Source organism: Danio rerio, chromosome 16 (genome assembly GCF_049306965.1).
Source record: "Danio rerio strain Tuebingen ecotype United States chromosome 16, GRCz12tu, whole genome shotgun sequence".
NCBI lineage: Eukaryota > Metazoa > Chordata > Actinopteri > Cypriniformes > Danionidae > Danio > Danio rerio.
In genome coordinates, this window is record NC_133191.1 from 30,683,362 (window position 1) to 30,709,612 (window position 26,251).

At 36.3% G+C, this 26,251-nt stretch overlaps 2 protein-coding genes and 6 non-coding genes across 11 annotated transcripts; 1 reads left to right on the forward strand and 7 right to left on the reverse strand.

Moving 5' to 3' along the window:
• Positions 1-794: 794 nt before the first annotated feature.
• Positions 795-6,221, reverse strand: rbm12ba (RNA binding motif protein 12Ba). 2 transcript variants are annotated; one of them, NM_001077739.1, is given in 2 exon segments: positions 795-3,497; positions 3,739-3,874. In NM_001077739.1, a coding segment is annotated over 1 exon segment (1,572 nt). In that variant the 5' UTR covers positions 3,468-3,497; positions 3,739-3,874; the 3' UTR covers positions 795-1,895.
• Positions 3,972-21,193, forward strand: tmem67 (transmembrane protein 67). Of its 3 annotated transcripts, none has more exons than XM_695882.10 (28): positions 3,972-4,171; positions 6,727-6,815; positions 6,931-7,021; positions 7,187-7,286; positions 7,876-7,945; positions 8,058-8,129; positions 8,227-8,289; positions 8,379-8,533; positions 9,342-9,450; positions 9,520-9,606; positions 10,328-10,393; positions 10,495-10,648; positions 10,730-10,853; positions 10,933-11,038; positions 13,112-13,168; positions 13,270-13,368; positions 13,445-13,543; positions 14,184-14,270; positions 14,721-14,820; positions 14,907-15,046; positions 17,772-17,912; positions 17,997-18,077; positions 18,186-18,302; positions 18,379-18,495; positions 20,287-20,391; positions 20,518-20,620; positions 20,711-20,853; positions 20,936-21,193. In XM_695882.10, the coding sequence occupies exons 1-28, from the start codon at positions 3,979-3,981 to the stop codon at positions 21,014-21,016; spliced, it is 2,949 nt and encodes a 982-aa protein (XP_700974.4). In that variant the 5' UTR covers positions 3,972-3,978; the 3' UTR covers positions 21,017-21,193. The 3 variants fall into 3 exon arrangements, with proteins under 3 accessions (XP_700974.4, XP_073782170.1, XP_073782169.1); XM_073926069.1 differs by lacking the exon at positions 3,972-4,171 and adding an exon at positions 6,167-6,493; XM_073926068.1 differs by lacking the exon at positions 3,972-4,171 and adding an exon at positions 6,266-6,429.
• A 172-nt stretch (positions 21,194-21,365) lies between these two features.
• Positions 21,366-21,438, reverse strand: trnat-ugu (transfer RNA threonine (anticodon UGU)). Its single transcript has one exon. It is a non-coding gene; the product is annotated as a tRNA-Thr (tRNA).
• Positions 21,439-22,335: 897 nt separating this feature from the next.
• On the reverse strand, positions 22,336-22,408 carry trnat-ugu (transfer RNA threonine (anticodon UGU)). The gene has a single exon. It is a non-coding gene; the product is annotated as a tRNA-Thr (tRNA).
• Positions 22,409-22,691: 283 nt separating this feature from the next.
• trnat-ugu (transfer RNA threonine (anticodon UGU)) lies at positions 22,692-22,764 on the reverse strand. The gene has a single exon. It is a non-coding gene; the product is annotated as a tRNA-Thr (tRNA).
• Positions 22,765-23,838: 1,074 nt separating this feature from the next.
• Positions 23,839-23,911, reverse strand: trnat-ugu (transfer RNA threonine (anticodon UGU)). The gene has a single exon. It is a non-coding gene; the product is annotated as a tRNA-Thr (tRNA).
• A 575-nt stretch (positions 23,912-24,486) lies between these two features.
• trnat-ugu (transfer RNA threonine (anticodon UGU)) lies at positions 24,487-24,559 on the reverse strand. The gene has a single exon. It is a non-coding gene; the product is annotated as a tRNA-Thr (tRNA).
• A 1,331-nt stretch (positions 24,560-25,890) lies between these two features.
• trnat-ugu (transfer RNA threonine (anticodon UGU)) lies at positions 25,891-25,963 on the reverse strand. Its single transcript has one exon. It is a non-coding gene; the product is annotated as a tRNA-Thr (tRNA).
• Positions 25,964-26,251: the final 288 nt, after the last annotated feature.

Here is a 26,251-nt window from a genome sequence, read left to right on the forward strand (position 1 = left end):
TCTTCTTGTAGGACTTCACAATCCTCTAATGGCACAAGGTTTTGTGAGGAGGTATGAGGAAGGATACACAGGTGAACTCTTTGCGAAAGTGTTTTGTTGATATAATTTGATGCAATTCTCCCTTTCTGTGCCAATAATCGCTAACTATGTAAAAGCAGCCAATTCAAACAAATTAATGTGAATAATAAGAACATAGTTATAGTAAATGTGGGCAGTGGTGTAAAGTTACAAATACTCAAATTATTGTAAGTAGTTATATAAATGTGTACTTCCCCTCGAGTACATTTTTAGAGCTGTATCGGTACTTCTACTCCACTATTTTCCTTCTACTTGCAGTCACTACTTCATTTTATTTGTCTATGGGGATTGGCTAAGTACAAAAATTAGACCTGTGAATCCCATCCAATCAAATCACAAATAGAAAGTAAATCCCATCATACTGAACAACCTCAAGACTTCAGTGCTTTATAAATGCAGCAAACCCTCTGGAACCATTAAAATGTGTCCAAGGTGTCCAAAATCTTTACATTCAGTGACCCAGAGACTGTTTAGACTGTATCACTGAGGAGAAGATGAAGAATGTTTTCTGTATGCTGACTGAAATCGCCAAATGGCTTTAAGCAATCACTACATACACAACAGAATGGTACATTTTCACACATGCACAAATTGCATGTAAATGCATCAGCCATTCACAGCGTAATACTCACTACTCTTGAGTACTTTTCAAAGGGCTTTTTACTCATACTTTGAGTAATATTAACAACAGATACTTTGACTTTTCTTCCACTTAATTTTTGGGCAAGTAATGGTACTTTTAAGTACGATTTTTCAGTATTCTTTTCCCCACTGTGGGCTGTTTTAATAGGTTCCTGAATTTCTATGTAACATGCCTTTTTAGCCCAAATAAGCAGTTAATAACAGGGATTATTTCATTAGGTAAAAAAAAAAAAAAATACAGAGAAGTGTGTCATGTTAAGGTGGAAAAATATTACTATATAAACAGTTTTCTGTTATATTCAAAAACCCGGACAAAATTGGTTGTGTGCTGTATTCATTAAATGACAACACTTTAAAATGGCGCTAAAGGAAATATAATTTCACTTAATTCCTGTCCTCCTATCCTGAGGGGGTGGAGATAAGACATGTGGATGAACAGAGAAGCACCCATTGTTACAATTATGCAATGTTCTCACTGATTTCTGTTGCTATTTTTCTTATTAGTCGTATAACGGCAGTTTATGATGCTGGTTTTATAACCGTCACTGATGTGCATCTTGAAAGGAATAATTTGTGACAAACATCACTTGAGGCATTTCTGTAAGTTTATTACAATATATCAAAGTTACATGTCAAATGAAAATAAAATCATACAGACATTTTAATGAGTGCTTTTTTCCCAAAAAGAAATGTATTGACATGCCAAATGAAAATACTATCTTACATTCAGAACAAATTTGAACATTTTAAACAAACTGACATATGTTTTATAGTTATATGCGTGTTTAGCAGCAAAAATATAAGAACAAAGCAACAAGACATTGACCTATCAGCTGAATATTGAAATGTTATTTTTAAATTTACAGTGCATAGCCATCCTTTGTACATCATTAAAGTCCTCTATATTTTGGCATGAAGAAGTCTTTCCTCCTTTGTTTGTTTTTTCATTGTTTGTTCTTTTGTTTGTTTGTTTGTTTGTTTGTTTGTTTACTTTTGTTCTCTCTTTCTGTGTAGTATTCACAATCTTGATTGGGCATCTTCAGTTAGTGAGCCCATATTGTTTAAGCACACCTCATAAAAAAAAAAATGGGCATGAAATAGCGTAATCTTAATCCTCAATTAAATAGTTGTCCTCATTTACATAGATTTTACACCATCTTGGTGTCTCCAGATGTTCACCTTTTACCAAGTATCTTCTCCATCTGTTGGTGTGTGATGCAAGTGAGTAGAATTTTTGCCCCCATAAAATACTTCCCATGAAGTCTCTGGGCCTGTTTGGCGATGTTCTGAAATCTGAACTCCACGATGGCTTCTCCAATACCATTGCCTTGGTTGTCCACAAGCAATCTGACTGCATCATCACCGATATTATAGGGCATGAAAAAACCTTTCACCTCCTCTTTCCTGACATCTGCTGGAAAATTGCGTGCATATATGCATGACATAGATAAATGTGTGTTTCCGTACGGCGGTGGCCTCCATGATTTCACAAATCTGTTTTTGCTAAGTATATCGAGTATTTCTTCTTTAGTAATAGACAACACTTCAATGTTCTTCAAGCCAACGTTCATGCCGTTCATCTTCATAGCTGAGGCTTGGTCTTCTGAATTGTCAAAGGTAATGAACGCGGTGCTCGTCCTCTCTCCCCACTTGTTTAATAAATGTTTAATTCGATAGTTTTGAATCGCATGACAGCCAAATATATTCTTGATTTCCGTCTTGGTTATGTTCCTCGAGAGATTATTGACAATAACACTATACTCTTTTTGAGGGGATGGGTCATTTCGGCAGTATTTTTTAGGAGATCCTGGTGATGGCTGCTCTTCTGCAATTCTTTTATTAGTGAACGCTCTCACTGCATTTCGATTGTTGTTGGCCTCATTTTGCTCCGAGGAGGAGTGTGGTTTAAGGTTTTGTGTGCAATTTTTAGACTCCTCCACAGCATCAGTCCACATTTTTTCATGGGCAAGTCTGACTTCAACGTTGAATTCTTTGAATTTTCTGTGACTGTATTTTAGCCCTTCTTCTGCATCTGAAAAACTGGCCAGCTTCACAAGACAGCACCAGCCCAGTTGCAGTCTAACTTTTGTAATGACCTCCAACACTGGGAGTCCCCGTAAGAACTGAAAAATCTCTTGTTTGGCTACACAGTCGGGAAAGCCATAAAGCCGGAGGTAGCCTGGCTTACTTAAATTGAGATTCTCTCCTCTGCCTGTCTGCTGCTCCGTAGATGCCAATTCATGATTGAGACTGTGCTGTGCATCTGTATTCATTTGTTTTCCAGTTAACGGCCATGTTTGCATTTCTGGAGAATTCTGGTTGACATTTCCAGGTGTTTGCTGAGTTTGACCTTGCTGATTATCTTTGTTGTTTGAATGCAGTCCATAAATGGCACCCATTAAACTAAGCAAAAGAGCAGCATTGGTGTCAGTGGGAGATGATGGCACCACGTTAGTCTCCAATTCTGTGGGCTTTGGCTTTTTTAATCTTGACTCCATTTTTCTCTTCAGCTCAGCCACACTACTGATATGCAATGAAACAGAGGAGCCCTTGAGTGTTTTCCCAGAGTAGCGCATGGCTAATTGACCTTCTCTCTCTGTTTTGAAAATAATGAATGCTTCACCCATCTCGCCTCCGATAATATGAACACCGCCCTCGGGTATGTGCAAGCCATGGAAAAATCTGCGGATATCTTCAGATCCTGCCTCTGTGTTTAACCCTTGTAAACGCAGAACCACTACGGTCATGGTGAGGGTCTTCTTACAAACCAGTTGAATCTGTAAAAAAAAAAAGAAAGAAAAAAAGAGTTTCATGACCAAAGTTTTCTATTTTAACACACACACACACAAAACAAAAACACTCACTGTACAAACTACAAGCAAACTCCTCTTGGTTATAAAAAAGCAAAGAAAGGACTTCCACCACCAAACAATCATACTATTGTTGCTTGACTAAAGTAAAATAGTTTTCTCCTCCTTCTTCCAAACGGTCATTGTCTATGGGCTCGCGCGTACTTACCGTTTTGTTTCTTTTTTTCTTAAAAAAAAAAGGAAAACCTCAATATAAACGCTTCTCTACGCACGCTTTGCTTTTTTTCTGTCAGCGGAAAGCACGAGGTGCTCATGCAAAGAGCAGAGCGCATATGTCCGGCGGGAAAGCTCAACTTCCTCTGGTAGAGACTTGAGAGCGTGCACATGTGACACGCCTTCTCACGTAAACGTGAAGAATACGTCATCAAGCGTCATCTGATCCTGCACCATGGCGACGGGGACGCGGAGCGCCTTGTTGTATAGTGTCTCCATTATAATTCTGTTAAAAATAAGCGTTTTCTCCTGCCAGCAGTTCTCCATATCATTTCGACAGCCTTCTGACTGTGGCGTTAACAGCTATTTTGATATTTCGAGCCTGTCTTGCGTGAAATGCGGGTCAAATCAAGTCAGCAGCAAATCAGGTAACGTTACACGAGCGCATGCACAGATTAGTTTGTTTGTTTTGATCGACCTAAGTTAACGTGCAGATGGTTGATTGTACACCAAGCAACGGTCAATTTATTGCTGTATCTGTTGCTAATGTAACTTAGATATACACGAATACGCGTCTTGTGAGCTAACGTTAGTCTGCTATGCGCGAGCTAATGTTTTCATTAGCATGCGTGCAGATGATTCACTTAAAAGATTATTACTCTCATGAATGAAGGTAGAATTATCGAAAGATACGACCGTTTTAGTGCACAGAACAATCGAAATGCTTAAAGAACTTTCAACTTGTAAAATAGATATTTATTCTGGTTTATTCTTCAATATGATTAACATGTAGATATTATATTAAAGTATATAATATTATATATAAAATAAGTGACACTGGTCACAAAGTGAAGCGAACCCAGCAAACAATTTTGTGTTTAATAGACGTCTAATAGATTTCTAAAGGTAGACAGTTTGGCTAAAACAAGTCTAACGTTAAACTTGGGCTGTCAGTGAAAATCTAATATCCATCTAGGAATAGCTCAAAACTAAACTAGTCATCAAAAAGACAGATTAAACAGACTTTGTGTCGTCATTTATTTCTGTTTATTTGATAACTAGTCTAGTTTTGGCCTATTAGACGTCTATTATAGATTTTCACAGCCCAAATGTAGCCATGTTTTAGCCAAGACGATTGTATTTAGACATCTTTTAAAAACAAAAAATTCTTGCTGATAAGTGACACAAAACTATGTATATATTTGGCTGCAACCAAATTATTGTTTTTTTCTATTGTGCTAAAATCATGAGATAATTAAGTAAAGATCACGTTCTATAAAAACATAAAAAAAAGTCTTACTATAAATATATACAAACTATGTTTGATTAGTAATAAGCATTGCTATGAACTTAATTTAGACTAATGAACTTATTTATATATATATATATATATATATATATATATATATATATATATATATATATATATATATATTATTTTTTTTTTTTTACCATCAGATTGCTGATTTTCAAATAGTTTTGTCAACCAAATTCTAACCTATTCAAGGGCGTAGAGTTGCTTTTGATATTGGTGGGGACTTCGGAGCACAAAAACTGAACCTTGAGCGTTCTTTCACTATTTTAAAACCATAAATAAATTAAATTAATAATATAAAAATCACTTTAAGTCAACCATGTCTCATGCTGCAAAAAGTAAATGCAAATATTTTACTTTGCAGAGAAATGAATGCAGACGTCTGAAAAGGAGGAGGCATGTGATGCGTTAACCATTTTATTCTGATTGTTGTTTGATAATAGAGAGAAATTTATTTTATTTTGGAGCTGATTAAATTATTGCTGGGGAAATTTGAATAATTCTGGAGATTTGGATAATTGGTGGAGACATGTCCCCTCCATATGTGCTATTTATACACCTTGGTCCTAACCTAAAAAAATCACACATCAAAGATTATTCGGTAAGATTGTTACATGTCCCTGGGATTTGTGAAGACTGTAAGCAAGCAGTAGTCTTAGTAATAAGTCAGAGAGACAAGAGTTAGTTGTTGTTTCACTCTTTGTTGTCTTATTACACATTCACATTTGTATGTTAGAGTCAGTAAGATACGTTGGTTCACAAAATTATTCATAAACATGTTGCATAAAATAGTCCGCACTGTATAATTACTTGAATCAACTCACTTCACAATAAATAAACAAAAAAATAACAACATGAAACCTTAACCATTTGTACAGAAATGCTAGAATCTTTGTCACTGACTGAATTCAAATTACTGTGTCAGGAAGACAAGTTAAGTATTTACAGTAAGTGATATACCCAAAACCTGAATACATCAAATCAAATCACACTTAAAATTAAGACATCTTAAAATTATTAATAAAATAATCAGGTAAAATTAGTTATTTATACATTAAAGCATGTGTATTATAGTTTTATATGACAGTTAGTTAATTTAACTAACCTTAGTAATAAGTGAGAGAGACGAGTTAGTTGTTTCTTCATCACGGTCCTCTTTGTTGTCTAAGGATGTGCTGCAGTCGTCATGGTAACTCAACTCTCAACTGCCACTCAGAATTCAAAAAATGCAGCTAAACTGTGTAGTGCAAACTCACTATAATTGTATTGGAGTAATTTAAATACAGTGTATGTAACCCCCCTGGTCCTACACCACCCAACCCGTTCCGAGCTGGGCTGGGCTCAAACCGGCAACCTTTCGCATGGGAGTCGGTTGCTCTAACAAAGAGATTAAAGACCATGGCTTCTAGGATCTGTCGCTAGAGCACCTTTAGAGGTCAGAGGAATGAGGTTTACCTGTACAGCACTTACTAGCTGCCCTCCGTTACGTATATACACATAGAAATAGACAAATAAAAGTGAAATATATATTCAAATAATTTTCTTAAGATGATATGTATAAATCTCATTATATATAAAAATCTCAAGTTAAAATATCGAGACTTATGACTGGTTTTGTGGTCCTTAGTAACATATGTGAACTTTTTTTGTGTTATTTTCACTGTATAGGACTGGCATGTGAGTGTCAGGCTGGTTCCAGAGTGCTGGTCAGTAATGGGGTGTCTATCTTGTGCCAGCAGTGTCCTGATGCTGATCAGGTGCTGTATTTATTTTGGATTATATGTTGTCTCTTCATTAATCAATGATGAAAATATTAAATTCTTCTTCTTCTTCTTATTATTATTATACAATAACGATTACTGTCATTCAAAGGTGGTCACCCAGGATGGATATGAATGTATTCGTTGTCCTGGAACTGTGGGGAAGGATGGCAAGTGTCAGTGTCCTGAGGGAAGTGTGCTGGGTAGGCGCTTGTCATTTTTACTAAAACAAAAAATACATGCATTAATTGGACAGACTATATAAAGACTTAGTTATTTTTCCTGAAAGCTATAATTCAAACATGTGCAATTTGGGTAGATGGTTAAGAATTACTTAATATTTGATGGCATCTGATTGTTTTTTGTAGTGGAGAGAGATGGGAATGGCAATCCCTTAATTGAAGCAAGGTGTCAAGCATGTAGTGCAACAGATCCTGCTTTTTCTGCCCCAGATATGAAAGGCAACAGGTAACAATGCTTTTTCTATAACTGACTTTTTATGTTCTTAATGATTTTAAATTAATAGCTCACCTAAAAAAATTGTGATTAAATTGTGAAAATTTGTGTTTTTTTTACTCACCCTCAGACCGAGATGTAGGTGTATTTTTATATGGTTAATAAATTAAATGGAGAAAAAAAAAGGAAAATCTAATTAAAGGGATAGTTCACCCCAAAAAAACATTTACTCACTATTTACTCTTCCTCAATTGGGTCCACACCTTTATTCTCTTGAACACAAAAGAAGGCATTATAAAGAAATGAAAACCTGTACTACGGACTTTCATAATAGGAAAAAATGCATTGGTTCCTGTGGCTCCTCATGATTTAATGATATTGCATGAAGTCTGTAACAATTGGCTTATAATTAATACCCAAATTATAACCATAATTGCATCTGAAAATCTAAAATGTTCTACTGAAGAACAAAAATCACCTAAATCTTGGATGGTTTGGGGGTAAATTAACAGCAAAGTTGTATTTTTGAGAGAACTATAATTTTTAACATTGCATTACATAATTTATTTTGAAATAATTTGGTTGGGATGTTTATATTTAGGTGTGAGAGATGTGGGGACTCATTCATTAACTCATCTCAGTCTTGTGTTTGCGGCACTTCGAATACGCTGGTGAGAATCTCAGATATTTGGTGCATTTGTTGTTTACATTTATGTATATGTTTATACGATGCTGTTAAAAAGACAAGATGAGAAAGGTATGATTTCATCACACTGTTAACAGGCAGGAGGAATGTGCTTCCCTGCGAACAGTCTGCCTACCTCAGTTGCCTCAAGTGTTATTTTTAGCCAACTGGTAAGTGTTCTCTTTAACATCGTAAATAGTTTGTTTGAGTGTTTGAGTAAGCTTGAATCAGTTGTCATAAAGTGTAATGTGTGTTTGTTTTACACAGACTCTCCCTGTCCAGTCAGCATGGTTTTCAAGCTTCATGTATTCTTCGGCCGCTGCATGTTTGGTGCATTTCTTCACACGTCTACTAGTCTATTTTAAATGTTTATCCTTTATGTTTCACCCATTTTAAGCTGTGTTATTGTTCTTCTGTAGTTGTTCTCTAACCGGACTGCATGTCAGTCTCTGGGAAACATGTGTGTTATGAACATGCACTCATCCAGCTCCATCAACAATGATGTCTGTGGTCTCTACAACACAATCTACAGAACAACAGCTGCTCAGGGCAGCAGCCAGGACATCTCCTACTGGTAACATACATGACATGATTACATAATGATTATTGCTATTGATGTGGTGTCTGCTGCGTCTTTTGAAACCACTCGCAAGCCTTGAGGTTTAGATTTCAGAAGGTTTTTTTCACTTTGTCAGAAACAACAAAGCTGCGTCAATCTTCCTGTCTGAGTTAGCATATTTTTATGCAGGTTTTCCTCACATACGTCATTTGTGCCTCCAGACATGTATCCTTTTCACCTAGGAATCATATGTTCAAAATAGCAGTTAAATGCATAACCTGATTATAAAAAACTCGATTATAGTTCCACAGGCCTCGTTTCATACATGGTTCAGATGAGAAAGTAACATGATTATATATTACAGACTCTCCCTCAGGCCCTTCATGGATAGATAAGACATCTGAACAAATTGTAGATTACGCACATGGCAATATTCCTATTGACTATACTTCATCCTAAGAGTAAAATCTTCTTCATTCTGCACTTAAAATGTCCAGATAACTGATAATCTTTGGATTTGATAATCTTTTTTTCTTTCAATCCTATCAACTATTTTAAAAGAGATTTAAACCTGGAGACTGAACTTTAAAAAAACATATTACAGCAATCCTTGATTCTTTAAGGTGATTGTTTGTCTGGATAGTAAAATGATCATTAACCATAGGCATGGCAATTTTTGCCAATGTGGTCTGATTTAAATCCTTGTTGTTCGTACATTTTTCTACTTTCTGCATCCCTATATTCCCTAAATTCTACTTTTGCCCCATTGGTCCATAAAACATGGCAAATTAACCTGCTTTGCTTGACAATGTTGTTATTCTAGGAGGACAAACCTACCTTGGCTGTACTATGGAGATCAACCAGGGATGGCATCACAGGCTCTTCAGAATGAACCCCTTCCTGTTGGATTCAGCTTTAAAGGGGCACAAAAGGTAAACACTGGACATTTAAACGTAAACATCAATGTAGTATTTTTTCACCAATCGTTCTGCTGCTTTCAGAACACCAACATTGAGTTGCGAGCTGCTGTGTACTCAGTGCGTGGAGAGTTTCTGAGATGGGAAAGCGTTGGTAGAGGCAACCTTCAGGTAGGCAAGCAGGACTGGTTTCTCTTCTGGGGTAAAATCCATGAAACATTCTGAACTGCTGTTTTCTTGATAAGATTATTAAATGATATATACATTTACAATGTTTGTTGTTAATTTTAAGGTGAATAATTAATTTGTGCATGTAAATCCACAAAAAACTGGTTGTTTTGGTCGTCTTTAATGAAAGTCTTGATCATTTTTTTTCTGCTTTTGGAGTGACAGTCCAACCTGAGGGCTTCCATAGCAACCGCATATTAATACTCTTTCTTACGATTAGCTTGCTATGAGGTAGTGATATGCAACATGAAAGAAAGTACATCAACATACTGAAATAAGTCTCAGATAGTTCTGATACTTTCCAATATGTTACTTTATACAAGTTTCATGTCTCACCAGAATGTTTCATTGATGTTTTAGCTTAAAATACATAATGTATAAAGAATTAATATCATTTAACATACTAATCTGATAAAAATATCAAAAACCGACATCAAGCTTATTTTTAAGTTTCTATGTGTCTCTTTAAATGCAAATTAGCTGCTGCTCTTTCCAGAAAGTGAAGCATTTTCAACCCATCTCTTGATCCTCTCACAACAAAATGTCTAAATGTCTGTTGCAATATCAAATGTGCTTATGTGACATTGAAGCTCTTCAATCAGAAGAAAGTTTATTATTTGCTTGTGTTTTAAAGTCTTGTCTTTAATTTATGTATCTTCTAAAGCTCTGTCCAGACACCCCTACCAGACAACAGTCTGCCTTCAAATTCGGGACAGCCTACAAGCAGAGTGTAAGTCTCATTTATCTTCTGCCTCAACCAGATGGTATTTAGCTATTTGTTTTGTATGTAAATATGTAAATGTGTATTTAATGGCATTTTTCTTTCCACAGTGTGTGCTATCTGTGTCAGAGCTCTTAACTGGTTATCCAGAGCCTTTGTTCTATGATGTGTTCCTGGTCATTCAGAATTCCCAAGACAATCGTCTTCTTGCGGTGCCTCTCCTAAATGCCAATCAGCAGTTTAACGGCCAGTTTGTCAATCAGGGTATAATATCCAATTATATATTTGATCATCAGATGTTAAGGCATTGCTATTTTATTATAGTGTTAACTCCTCATTTATTAGGATCTGACATGAGTAAATGGTTCCTGACCCGAAGGCTGATGCTTGTCGACACATTGAGTGGAAGAGAGAAGTCTATAAGTTCTTCACCCGTAGTTATACGAGTGGCTTCTGACATTAAGATCGGGTAGGAATTACACACTGCAAACACATTAAATAGATATAGTATTGAGTATGACTTCATTGCACAGTGTTTCATTGAACAGGTTTCAGCTGGTACCAAATACACAGAAGGGACAGGTTTACCCTCCACTGATGAGTGTGGCCTACTCGGATATACAGATCAAAGACCCCAGCACACAGACTGTTACTGTAAGTCCACAATGGTTTCTCTGATTGGCATGCAAAACAACCAATCACGGTTTGTTTATGTGCGTAAATGTCAACATCCCTACAGTAACAGACAGACGGGATTGTTTTTGTTTATGCCAAGTGCTTAAGGAAAACTTTTGCACATATTCTAAAGAGTTTATGACTTCTAGTTGATTATTTGGTAAAGTGACAGTTATTTAAGATGAATCATCTGTTGAACTGCATCACAATCATAACAAATACTGTAGAAGACCTATTGGAACCCACATGGACCAAAAAATCTCACAGAAATCAGTTAAGCTGGTTGAAGAAAAAAATCATGGTTTGGGGTTACAGTCAGTATAGGAGTGTGCGAGAGATCTGCAGAGTGAGTGGCAACATCAATAACCTGGGGTATCAAGACATTTGTGCTGCCCATTAAATTACAAACCACAGGAGAGAGCGAATTCTTCAGCAGGATAGCGCTCCTTCTCACTTTAGTCTCAGCATCAAAGTTCTAAAAAGAAAAGAAGGCCAAGGTGCTCCAGGATTGGCCAGCCCAGTCATCAGACATGAACATTATTGAGCATGTGTGTAGTAAGATGAAGGAAGAGGCATTGAAGATGAATCCAAAGAATCTCCATGAACTCTGGGAGTCCTGCAAGAACACTTACTTTGTTGCTCCAGATGACTTTAATAATATGTTATTTGAGTCATTGTAGAAATGTGTGGATGCAGTTGTCCAAGCTCATGGGAGTCATATACAATGTTAATTCTTTTTCCACTGCACCATGACTTTAGATTCTCTACTGTATATTATTTCTGTTAAGTTACAAGACTTTTGTCTAAGCAAAGTTAGATCTTACTGTCCTAATTAAACAATTAAAAATCAAGACATGATTATATTGTATTTTGATAAAATATGCATAATCTAGAGGCCTTTGCTTTTCATATAAGCCACTTCTGATGCTAAATGATCAACTAGCAGTCAAGTTATTATTTGTTGTTCCTGAAACTTGGAAGAACAAGACTGTTTGGTAGTGTGCATTTCATTTCAGTTAAAACCCATTGCATTTAACATGACTATACTATTTGATTTAATAAATACTTTCACTTTGTTTAAAAATATGATACAGGATTAACCTCATAAAAAAATAACTAATTTAAAAGTGTTTTTTCACACTGTGCAAAAAGAGTTAGTTTACCCAAAATGAATACTTGCTTACTATTTGCTCACCCTTTACATTTTCTTATCGTCTGACAAGACAAAAGCAGGTATTTTGAAGAAAGCTGAAAATCTGTAACCATTCACATAGTAAGAAAATACTATAGAAGTCAATTGTGACAGGTTTTCAGCATTTTACATAATATCTTATCTTGTGTTCAATAAAAGGAGGAAACTCCTTGTTTGAAACAAGTAAAGATTGAGTAAATGATGACAGGATTTTCAGTTTTGGTTGAACCATCCCTTTAATCCTGTGTTTCCATAGTTCTTTACGCTTTTTTATCTTCCTATTAAGAACGCTTCACACTTGAAACAATGCAGTGTTTAAATCACTACCAGATGTTTATAAGTGGACAGCCTGTCACATGCTTTTCACATGCTTGTCACATGCTTTTTTCACACCACACAGACAAACTCCAACAAACAAGTTGGCCATTGTATTTAGAATGTCATGAAAATGTTACTGTCATGTTTACACGGCCCCAGTAATTGACACATACAATAATTAAATAATTAAATTATCCTTCTCAGAGCTCAAAATTGTGATGCCTAGCTGGTCAGATTTTGTGTCATGTGTTTGGAAAATCTATTTCACAGTCTTAACATTGCTGAATGGGGTGGCACGATGGTGCAGTAACAGTCTGTAATAAATAAATCATTACAAATAAGCTCATAAGAACAAGTTTTTAGAGATGTGCAGTATCCAAACACCAGAGTAAGAATGCCTGGAAAGTTATCAGCTATGTGAAATGTGATTCAAAGTAACCAATGATTATATTTTTCTGGGGTTTAGAATGATCCAGGGTTTACCATTTCAGGTGTGGAAAGGCCTGAAATGTTGATATCTAATGAAATTCATGTATATACAGGTGACATTCTCTGTGGAGTATACAATGAACCAGGAAGAAGCTCGGATCAAAACTGATGTGAGTATAACAGAGCACCGAAAGTCATTTTTTATTTCGGTCAGGACATATAGTATGTTGTAATTCTGTATGATTATTCTTAATGCGAATTCACATTGCAGATTGCTCTTGGTGTGCTGGGTGGAGTGGCTGTTGTCCACTCTTTATTGAAGACAGCAAGCTGGAAAAGAAGAATCGCATCTCCTCTTATTGACTTGGAGGCAAGTACATTCAGAGGCTGTTATAAAAATACTGCACAACATAGACTCTTAATGTTTTTATCTTTTTCTGTTTCAGACAATTATGAAGTTCTTGGTTTTCTATGCTGGAGACCTTGCAAATGTTTTTTTCATCATCACTGTTGGAACTGGCCTCTACTGGCTCATATTCTTCAAGGTTTGCATTCTGCTATCTGTGGCTTAAACTGTCCTCTTATAAATGTGATATAAAGCCTTACTTGAGTTTCTTTTTCCTCCTTTTTCACTTCCTTCCAATATTTTTCAGACAGTGGAGGCAAGTCTGTCACTTTTTCTGTCAAGATATCATTTATCTGTCTTTCTGTGATTTTTCTTCCACTGTACTGTCCAGTTACATGTTTTCTAGGATGCGCAGTTTGTAAATACCCATTATTCTTTGATAGAGCTCTTTTAAGTCTAAAGGCTTGTTCACATCATGATAAATGCTGTGAAAATATATGTTTCTGACGTGAAATTACGAAATTTAGAAGGAAAGGAGTGTGTTGAGTATTCATGTTTCTCTCTTCGAACTTGATTTATAAACACTACAAAGGATAGTTTTTAACAGCCGGGACTCGAGACGTGACCAATAGCTTGAATATTTTTGCTCTGATGTTCAGAGAGTAGAACATTTCACTTTTAAAATGTTCTTTACATTGTTGATGTACAAATTTTTTGCAACAAGAGATGTAGTAATTCAAATTAAAATGTCCAATACACTGTTTGATTGTCTTGGTGAGAACAGGCCTTAAGATGGAAATTAAAACGTATAATAACAAGGCTTTATTGTGTAAATTTAGGCCCAACTGTTTGTGTCCGTGTTGCTGCCATTGCCAGCTCAGGAGGAGCGTTTTGTTGTTTATGTTGGCTGTGCTTTTGCATTAAAGGTGAGTCCAAATAGGTATTTTAACTTTCATCATTCATTCGTTCATTCATTCATTTTCGTTTCAGCTTAGTCCCTTTATTAATCTGGGGTCACTGCAGCGGAATGAACCGGCAACTTCTCCAGCAAATCTATTATGTAGCGGATGCCCTGCCAGACATCACACATACACTACAGACAACTTTAGCTTACCCAATTCACCTATAGCACATGTCTTTGGACTTATTGGGGAAACCCACGTGAACACAGGGAGAACATGCAAACTCCACATAGAAATGCCAACTGAACCAGCCGAGGCTCGAACCAGCAACCTTCTTGCTGTGAGACAATAGCAGTACCCGCTGCGCCACCCTATATTTTAACTTTTATTTTAATAATTTTTTAAGTATCCAAAAGGTTCTAATTGTTTTCTTTACAGTTATTCTGACTTAACTCAGCCTTTATTTTGTTACAGACTGTACAGTTTCTTCACAAGATTTTCGTTCAGCTCTCTGTGGATGTTTTCTTCATAGACTGGGAAAGACCTCGTGGAAAAACGACTAAACATGTGGAGGGTAATTAAAGTGTTCCTCTAATGTGCTTCTTTAATGTTGTTTTAATAAGTTGGTATTATTTTAGATTTGTGTTGTTATGCGCTCAGGATCCGGAGAAACAAAAAGTCAGGCGTCTCCTGTCAGTATCTGGAGGACTTATTTTGTGGCCAATGAGTGGAATGAGATTCAAACCATTCGCAAGATCAACCCCACTTTTCAAGTTATGGCTGTGCTCTTTTTTCTAGAGGTGAGGCTAAAACATCTCTTGTTTGAAGTCTGTCTCGCATAGAGTTGTTCTAGAGTTGCCATTTTCACTTATTTCAAATATGTTTGGGCTTGATTCATACTGTTGTCGGTTAAATTGGCATGTGAATTTTGGTTTTATTTTATTTTTACATTTTTTTTGTATATTTTAAAGCTTATTATTGGCTTCTTGTGCATTTTTCACAATCAATATCTAGCAACACAGAAGAGTCAAGACGCATGTTTCTTTCCCTTTGTCAATTTTCTTTTGCACAATGCATACAGAAGAGACAAATATGTTATCTGTATTTATATATTGTTAGAGGTGAACAAATCGACAGAGTGGCTACAGAGTGATATCAGCCAAAACTCACATTTTATAACTTACTCGTTATCAGCTATATTTGTCTCATCTTTGGCATCAAATCAGGCCTTTATTTGTCACATACACTTTCGTATAGTGAAATGGAACCTCCCCGACCATACACAAACATCACAATTTTGGGGGAGACAGGTCACAGGAGGTAGCATTCAGAAACAAAGTAAGATACATCTGGACAGTTAGGCAAAAAACACCCCCTCAGCTTGCCCTTGATTAGGACAAAGTGAGAAAGGGAGAAAAACAGCCCTATCTTAGCATAAGCACATCAGCAGGACACAAGTCAGGTTGAAGTCAATTGTAAAAACAAGCTTTTTTACTGACTGAATTCTGCACATTCATGAATTTTCTAATCATAAACTGTTGAAATTTTGCAAATAGGAGATTGTTTTCACAATTTAGGCGATTGTAACATAAGGTTTTGCGAAAAATGCACACATGTAACTTTCTGGGCCCCCTATTTTTATTAAGTGTATGACATGAATATGAATATGACATGCTGCTTGTCACTCACATAAATATGGTGTGTTTAAATCAGGGGTCTTGATCTCAAATTAGCGGGGGACCATGTCAGTGACTGACAATTCACAGGAGGGCCGTTTTAAAAGTACAAGAAAAAAGTGGACATAATTACTGATTTAACTGATCCATCTTAGGACAACTGACAGGATTTTTATATTTCAAGCATTACATGTCACCAGTGATAATGATAATGTTTCCACAGAGTAAATGCAAAGTAAACTTTAGGTTTTTATTTCTTGTTTTACATATTGAATAGGTAGTTTAAATTCCTATAAAAATACAACAAATAATAGGCATACAAAATATTATTCTGTCCCAACCAATTGTATTGTCCCAATAGTGTAAGACCAGCAGAAAAAAGTTTGGGTAACTTAAGTGACTTTTGTGGCTTAAGTGACTTAAGTGGCAATTGTTTTTCTCAATATCGTTGTTTTTTTTATTTTTTTGTTTTGTTTTGTTTTTTGTAAAATTACAACAAAGGGGGAAAAAGTATGTACATATTCACATTTACTTTAACAAGTTCATTTCAACTAGCAGTGCAATTTTACTAATGTACAAAGATTTTATGTAAATCTTATTGAAAATCTATTAAATGAGACCATTTGAATCTAATATTAGCAAACTGATCATATTTGTTACACCACCAGCATAACAAGGAACCTATGAAGAAGTGTTTGTACAACAAGATACAAGTGGTGTAAAACTGATAATAATTAAACAATCCTAGAATATGGTTTTAGATATTGTTACATGTTTTAACTAGTGCTGTCAAAATTAGTGCGTTAACGCATGCGATTAATTTGAAATAATTAATTATTAAAAAATTAACGCAGTTGCAGGTTTTTTTTATTTCCTGTTGTGTTTGACGTGTGTTTAACGTGCAGAGAAACATGGATAAGACAAAGAAAGCACTTTTTGAAGGCAAGTTTCAGTATAAAACAATTAATGTCGCATCACCAGGCTCTCCAGAGTTTCATGCAATTTCGGGTGTTTCATTTTTAACTTTCGACTTTGCGGAATTTGATACCGCTTGGCGAACGGAAAAAAAAACCCTCTGCCTTTTGTGTCTTGGTGGTACTTTCATGGATCGCTGTTTACATGGTAGACTTGTAATAAGAGTATTATCTTAATCATATTAAACAAATTATTGAATTGGATTAGACTATTAGACTTTTCTGTGGTTACATTTTGTAGGAAGACATGGCTAGGAACTATTCTCTAATTCTGACATAATCAGTTGTGTTGCTGCCTGCTGATGTTGTTTACATGAAGAAATCTGTTACAGGTTAAACAAAAATCCTAATAAACAATTATATTTAAAATTTAAATAGTTTTTTTCTTGTGTTTACATTAATTTTACATTTTAATTACCAAAATTACAAGTATCAGTCTTTTAAATGTGATTAATCGCAATTAATTTAACAAAAAAGTGCGATTTAGTAAATGTTTTTTAAACGATTGACAGCACTAGTTTTAACATTTAAATTAGCCACAGAATTTAAAAGCATATGTGTTACTCTCAACAATACACTGAGAGAAAGTGAAAGTAAAACTAATCTGAATGCAGTACTTTAAATGTCAACTAGGTGGCGGGCTAAACCACAGGCTAGACGCCACTGCACAACAGTGAAAGAGGTTAAAAATTATATGTTTTGGTGGGCTGAATATCTTTATATTTTTGACGTCAGTTGCGGGCCGGAGAGAGGAGGAGGGCGGGCCGTAAATGGCCCACAGGCCGGCAGTTTAAGAACATTGGTTTAAATCCATATTAAAGGGAACCTATACAATTGTTAGTTTAATTAACAGTACATATTGTTTTTTTTTTCAGGTTGTAGGCTTCTCAAATTTGGCTCTAAGAGATCCTTCGTCTAACCTGAATCGATCTGCTGAGGAATACACGCCTCCATACAGCCTCATACTCCGCTATGGTGTAGCTACTGCTATGTGGCTCTGCATTGGCTTAATACAGGTACATACGAAAATAGACAAGAGGCATACTAATTGTGTCACCAATTAGATTCCACATGCTCTTCTTTGTGTGATTGTGCTTCAGATGATATTCTTCACAGTGTTCCATGAACGGTTTGTTGAAGACAAGATTCGTCAGTTTGTGGATTTGTGCTCAATCAGTAATGTAAGTATCCGGCTGGAAATCTTGATGATAAATGTAGTTATAAACCACATCTTACATCATGGTTTAATGTTGTTTGTGTTTCTTTATTTATATGTGTGTGTCATTTAGATCTCAGTTCTGCTGCTGTCTCATCGATGTTTTGGCTACTACATTCATGGGCGCTCTGTTCATGGTCATGCTGATACTAACATGGATGAGATGAACACTAACCTTAAGAGGGAGGCGGTAAGATTTTGAGGCTTACTGTTTATAGTAGTTTTGAAATAAATAAGTTATTTATTGTATTTTTTATGTGTTTTAGGAGAATCTGTGTGGCCAAAGGGGACTTTTGCCAAACTCTGATACTCAGACGTTTCAGATTTCGATAACTAACCGTCTGCGAGCACAGTATGATCGGATAATCGAGCCAATCAGCAGGGTATAAACACAAGCAAATACTATGTCAAATATTTCCCCCAAAATTAGACATGCCTGTTGAAATTGCCTTTAAAAAAAGAAAAGATGATCAGTCACATTGGTGCTTAAAGAAACACTTTCTTTCTTTCTAAAGAAACAGTTTCACTTTCTTTCTTTCTTTCTTTCTTTCTTTCTTTCTTCTTTTTATAAAATACTCATTTTACATGAGCCTAGTGTTTAATGTTAAACAGTCGAATTTAACCATTTTTGAATTAGGGATGCTCATAATAACTGTTTCACTGTTAACCAAAAAAGATGCATTTTTAACCTGTTAATAGTATGAGTCGAATGATAAATAAAAAAAAAAAAAAATATATATATATATATATATATATATATATATATATATATATATATATATATATATATATATATATATATATATATATATATATATTTTTTTTTTTTTATATATATATATATATATATATATATATATATATATATATATATATATTTTTTTTTTTTTTTTTTTAATTGGCTACATAAATGTGCAACACATATTTGTTAACTGGTTGGATGGTAACGTGTGCAACCACACATGCCTACAGACATATTGCCAAAGAAGCAAAATGAAAGAAGAATATTGCTGCTCACAGTTTGACAGACGAGTTGATGCCAAACCAGCTGTTGGAATAAATTGCAGATCGTCTGTGTGTTCCCTCAGTAAGCAGGAAGGCAACAACAACTGAGATGTGAATCAAACAGTTAATTGCTCTCTTCTAAAGAAGACTGGGGCAGTCCCAGCCTTTATACTTAGTGTTAGATGGGCTTTGAGTCCGTGCAAGCATTCAGTTCAGTTCCTCTTGGTCTTTTTCCAACCACCCACGCTCTTGCAAAACAATTTCATTCAGTGCACAAAATGTCAACGTGCCCTATAACATAAGAAACAGTTAAAAAACAACAGGATATAGGAACAGTGAGTATGTGCATATCTCTTTTAATCCCCTCTTCCAGGCTCTGGATCATACTACATTCTCATAAACCCTATTTGTCCAATAGTCACCCTCAGTTCCATCCATAGCTAAGCGTTCATACCCTTTACCTAAGCCATTAACCATTCTATACATTCATTCCATGTACACAACTGTGTTAACCGCATCAGCCAAACTCTCCCACTCTATTTTTTTCTTTTGTTATTAATTCCGGAGGACAAACTTGCAAATAACACCGTTTTTCTCCAGTCTACCTCCGAAAGCAGCACCTCCAAATCACATTCTGTTCAAAGTTTCTCTTTTTGCTTGCTTTTGCCATTGCTTTTTCGTTGGGTTTTGCCAGAGTATATTAATTAACATATTCATACGGGGGAGGAGGCAGGGAGGGGTTTTGCGCTCATGCGCTCAGTTTCACGTTCATTCAGATGTACTAAGAGAATATGCGTGTGATTCGGCGTACGCAGTGTTTCATACATCTAAATTTTTTACTGCGTACGCACATTTACAGCTTTGTGCATACGCAATCTTTTAGTATGATTTCAACGCAAGCCTTTGTACATGAGGGCCCAGGTCTTGGAGGAGGACTTTTAGCTTTGGTTTGCTTATCTAAACTCAGCTTAGCTTAGCATGAATCATTGAATTGGATTAGACTATTAGACTTTTCTGTGGTTACATTTTGTAGGAAGACATGGCTAGGAACTATTATCTCATTCTGACATAACAATCAATTGTGTTGCTGCCTGCTGATACCCATACCACACAAACAGACTCAAAGCACTCTTGTGTAAGTGTGACTAAAAATCTTTCTACTTTTACAGAGAAGAGGACCTTCAAGGTTGGTGGATGCTACAGCCAATCCATGCGAGCAAAGCACAAAAGCATACCATACTATGAACCGATTCCTGGGCTCTGTCATTGATCATGTGAGAACTGCCTTTAACTGATGCTTGTCATTTCCCTTATTAATTTAATACTAATTAAATTTATTAATAATAATATTTGTTTTTTTGTGTGTTTTGCTGTGCACATTCTAAATGCTGCTTCCTCAGGCACATCGTGAGATGGACTACATTGTGAAAGATAAGCTACTGTTTGAGAGAGTCATCGGTATGGAGTTCATAGAGCCGCTCGATAAAAGCATCTTTTATAATGGTAAAACGCTCATATAATCAATACACTTACAAAAAATAAACCCCACTCACACTGTTCCGAGTGAATACCCTTGTGTTTATCTCTCTTCAGATGATTCTCACTCATTCGCTGATGTCCTTTTTTATGGTAATGAGGGTGTGCTGTTGATCTTCGACACGCTCTTTTTCTGTGTGGTTGATCTGGGCAAGCAGAACTTCATTCTCGCAGCTGTGTTAACGTACCTTCAGCAAATGGTTAGTGTGTGTTAATGCACTGGTTTCATTCGATGGTCTTGAGGTGATGATTAACATTTTATTTACATTTGTTCTCTTTCAGATATTTAGATTAATTCGAAATGGATTGGGCCGCAGGAACCTGGCCAACAAAACGCTAGTTGACAAACGATTTCTCATCTAGATCTTCATCTTATTGCACCATGACAGCCTTCAGGTTTCTTCTACCGAATTTTGTATTGTTTTTATATTAATAATAATTTTTTTGTAATTTCTAAGACAGGATGTTGTTGAATCTAATGTATAAATGTTTTTATATTTAAGTATTTTTGATCAATTAAACAAGTTCTTGGTTTTTACACATGGCAGGCCTCATAAGTAAAACTGATGCTACATAAAAGCATAATTGCTTGAGGTTTTTGTTCAAGTTTTTCAGAGCACATTTCATCCTTCATATATGTTTCTTATGTTGGTTGTATATAAGTGATTCTGCTAAAAGTCTTTTTTGTAAATTGTCTTTAAAAATAATTTCCAGGCTCCAGCGAGAATTGAACTCGCGACCCCTGGTTTACAAGACCAGTGCTCTAACCACTGAGCTATGGAGCCGGACTTGTTCTAAGTCTGTGCTTAATACAATATGAATAGTACATAAGGAAACTCTTAGAAGGGCGTGTCCAACATTTCTGTGTTGAGCAGGAATGACAAACAAATGATTCAGACGTCACAAATGACATCCTTCTATCTGCATAACTTCATCTGATTCTAGCATGATATAATTATGCTCTACAGTTTATGATATTGAGATCATCATGGTTGTTTTCCTATATAATGTATGCAAAATTATTTCACGAGAAATTTTGGTATTATTCTTTCGACCCATCATGTTTTACCAACTACATTTTAATAGCTACTAATTTGAGATATTATTATTTAAAACTGATTTATCATTGCTAATAAGGGCTGGAAAACAACTTAACATTTTGATTGGCTATTTAGGTATATTAGTATATTAGTAGTAATTATAGGTAATTATTAAGAAGGTTTCTGTTTATAAGTACTAGTCACAAACTATTCACTTCAACTAATATTGTTTAATGAAAGATTTCAATTATTGAACACTTTTTGCTCCCATTATTTTTTATATTCTTAGTATGTAGCACAGATGAGTTTTTTGTCCTTTTTAGTTAGGAAGTGTCCTAAAGTCCCCTTTGCGCTGTAATTCTGTATGTATTAACAAGACTTACTTGAGTCTTAAACAAGTACATCTGTTACAAAACAGGTTTAAGCCCTTTAGAAAGAAACACCATAAGGATGAGCATCCCATATGTTTGTTTGGATGCAGCTTGCAGTAATGGAGTTCTTACTGGCATATAGTCTGAAGTTCTTCACCTTGTTGTTTGAGCTGAACTATTATCAGATTTTCTTAATTGATTTTTTTTTACTTACCATTTAATATCTACTATTGTGTTGTTATGGATATAAAATATCTTTTAGGTAACATTCAGGCCCCAGCGAGGATCGAACTCGCGACCCCTGGTTTACAAGACCAGTGCTTTAACCACTGAGCTATGGAGCCAGACCTGTTTAGTCAGTTGTCCTTGTTAGAATATGAAATGTAGCACACTTCCTGTTTCTGTGAAGGGTGTCTACTATTATTGACTTATGACTATAAAACCAGTATTAAAGAGTTAGGTATAAGCAGGAGTCAGAACTAGATCCAAATGGCTGGGTCTTGAGCTCCAAGTGAACTGTACAAACTTGGAGCTTTTGATTGATTGGTTGGTTTAACATATTTTGACATTAAGTTTAACCTTGTGTGTTTTACTATAAATTATAAAAGTATCTTCGAAGTTTCCTGCAGGCCCCAGCGAGGATCGAACTCGCGACCCCTGGTTTACAAGACCAGTGCTCTAACCACTGAGCTATGGAGCCAGACCTGTTCAGGGATTGTCTTGATTAGCATATGAAACGTAGCACACAACATGCATGTGTAAAAGCTGTGTCTATAAGGTTGTTGACAAATGTCTATCAGTATTACAGAGTTTCGGTATATGCAGAAGTCAGAGCCAGCTCCAAATTCCCAAGTGAACTTTACAACCTTTTGTCTTTTATTAATGCCTAAACCTTTATACTAATGCAATATATATATATATATATGTGTGTGTGTATGTATTATTTTATTATTTTTGTCATCCATAAATGACAAGTCCACAAGAAGACAGAAAGTGGGCAGAAGCAGTTCCTTAAAGCTCAAAAAAGATGAAATGGCCAGCCCAAAGCCCAAGCCTAAAACTGGTAAATCTTTGAAAAATAATTGGCAACAAAGTTGTGGCTAAGAAACCCACTAGAGATGACCGAAGGTATCAGCAGAACATTGTGAGAGACTATATTGATGTTCTGTGGCTGTAGATGTGCTGAAGTCATTCAAAAGAGGGGACTGCAAACTTTATATTCACTTGCGACCACTGTAACATTTAATAATGTTGTGGACGATGATGGCCCCCCATATACTTGTTTTGGCTGCAGCTTGGGATACTTGGAGTGAGCATCATTTATGTTTGCAAATAGCATTTTTGGGCTTTAAAGAATCATTCAGACCCCACCTAGTATCAAACTCACAACCCTTAGTTTGCAAGACCCATGCTCTAAACACAGAGCTATGGTACCAGACCTGCTCTGTTCTTGTCTTTGTTATAAAATTTTGCAAAAAACGGGCAGAAGCAGTCTCTTAAAGCTCAAAAATAATTAAAGAGGTAGCCCAGAGTCCAAATCTAGAACTGAAAATCTCTAAAAAATGTTGGTAACAGTTATGGCTAAACCCACTAGTCACTAAACTGTAAAAGAAAGTGGAAGAAGAGATGAATGAAGGCATCAAGAGAACATTGTGAGAGGCTTGTTTTAGCTGCAGTTTGGTTTACGCAAGATGGTTCTTGTTTGATTGTCTTCTATTTGACTGATTGACTAACTTCGGCATACATCTTTCAGTGGCTTAAAAGTGGATCATGCAGGCCCCAGCAAGAATTGAACTCACAACCCCTGGTTTACAAGACCAGTGCTCTAACCACTGAGCTATAGAGCCATACCTAGTTAGTAGTTGTCTTTATCAGCATATGAAATGTAACACAGCTGAGGTGTGTCTTGGGTTGTTGACAAATGTCTATTAGTATTACAGTTGAGTATAAGCAGTGGTCAAAGCCAACTATAAATGCCCAACTGAACTGTACAATCTTCTAAGGGCTTTTGGAGTTCAACCTTTTGTGTTTTATTAATGCCTAAACCTTTACACTAATGCAAAATGTATATTATGTTTGTCATGAATGACAAATTCACAAGAAGACAGAAAATGGGCAGAAGCAAATCCTTAAAGCTGAAAAATAATTAGAAGGCTGGCCAAGAGTTCAAATCTAGACCTGAAAATCTCTGAAAATTGTTGGTAACAGTTAAGACTAAACCCACTACAGTCACTAAACTGTAAAAGAGAGTGGAAGAAGAGATGATTGAAGGCATCAGCAGATCATTGTGAGAGACTTGTTTCAGCTGCAGTTTGGTATACATAAGATGGTTCTTGTTTGATTAATTGTCCTCTATCTAACTGATTGGTTAATTTAATCAAACATTTTTCATTGGCTTAAAAGTGCATTCGAAGTATCACTCAGGCCCCAGCGAGGATCGAACTCACGACCCGTGGTTTACAAGACCAGTGCTCTAACCACTGAGCTATGGAGCCTTATATACTTAACCCAGTAACGGATACTTCAGTAGTGTAGTGTGGTTGACATGCGCCTCTCAACCATGTACTACATAGTAGGTCAAAATGACACATATAATACTGCGATTAGTTTCTTTGCAACCAACAAATTCACAAGAAGACAGAAAATGGGCACAAACAATTCCCTAAAGCTGAAAAAATAATGAAGTGGCCAACACAGAGCCTAAATCTAAACCTGAAAATCTTTAAATGTTATGGAAACCCACTACAGTAACTGAACTGTGGAAGAGAGTGGAAGAAGAGATGATTGAAGGTTTCAGCAGAACATTGTGAGAGACTATATTGGTGTCTTGTGGCTGGAGATGTGCTGAAGTTATTCAAAGGAAGGGACTGTGCACTTCATATTAATTTGTGACACTGCAACATTCAAAAATGTTGTTGTGGATGATGACGACACCCCATTTGCAGCACATATACTTGTTTTGGCTGCAGCTTGTTCTACACTACAGTCACTGAACTGTAAAAGAGAGTGGAAGAAGAGATAATTAAAGGCATCAGCAGCACATTGTGGGAGACTTGTTTTGGCTGATCTGTGAGAGACTTAGGCAGTACTCACACTAGGTACAGTTGCCTCGAACTGGGCCAAAGCACGCTTGTTCCCCCTCCCGTCTCCCCCGACGGCCCGCACTCACACCACAATCGGGCCTGGGCATGCTTACATCATCGCTGCTGCGCTGTTCAGTGAGCGCTCTCACTCACCAAAACAGTGGAGATTTCTCTAGTTGTATCGTTTCAGTCGTTTGATATGCAGTGACATGCAGTCAAATATTTCGCCAAACAGTCCTTAGGGATGCAGTGACATGCAGTCAGATTTTTCGCCGAACAGATTCACCACTTTTGGCGCTCATACCATCAAAAAGCTCTCGTGCTGCAGGAATGAGGAGGTCTGCTGAAAGCGCGCAGCTGTCGTGCCGTGAGGGGTTAATAAACCACGGCAGTTTGCGTTCAGTGAACAGTAAGAATGGTTAATAAATCCATATAAAACAGTCCCTTAAAGTAATGTCTTGCTTTCAGTTTCGGGCTTTGGCACGTTTTGCACTCACACTATAAACTTACCGCGTCAAAGCCCAAGTGAACCGCGCGCAGGCCCACCTTCTCAAACCGGGCCAGGGCCGGCCAACTGAACCGTGCTTGAGCCCGATTCAGCGCACTCACACTTCTCAAACGATCAGGGAAACAGGCCTGGGCACGGTTCAGATAGCACAGTGTGAGTAGGCCTTTAAGATTGTTCATCATTTATGTCTGCAAACACCTTTTATGGGCTTAAAAGTACCTGTGAAGAAAGATTCAGGCCCCAGCAAGGATCGAACTCGCGACCCCTGGTTTACAAGACCAGTGCTCTAACCACTGAGCTATGGAGCCTTAATGCATGCACCTCTCAACCATGTACTACATAGTAGATCAAAATGACTCATATAATACTGCGAGTAGTTTCTTTGCAACCAGTATTGATTTGTTTGTCAGTTTTGTTTGAACTGACTGTATGTAAAAAGGGCAAAAGCCATCTGAGTTCCAATTTTGGTTATCCATATTAAGTAACATCCGTGTGCCATTAAAGGATCGTGTCCATCATATGTGTGTGTGTGTGTGTGTGTGTGTGTGTGTGTGTATATATATATATATATATATATATATATATATATATATATA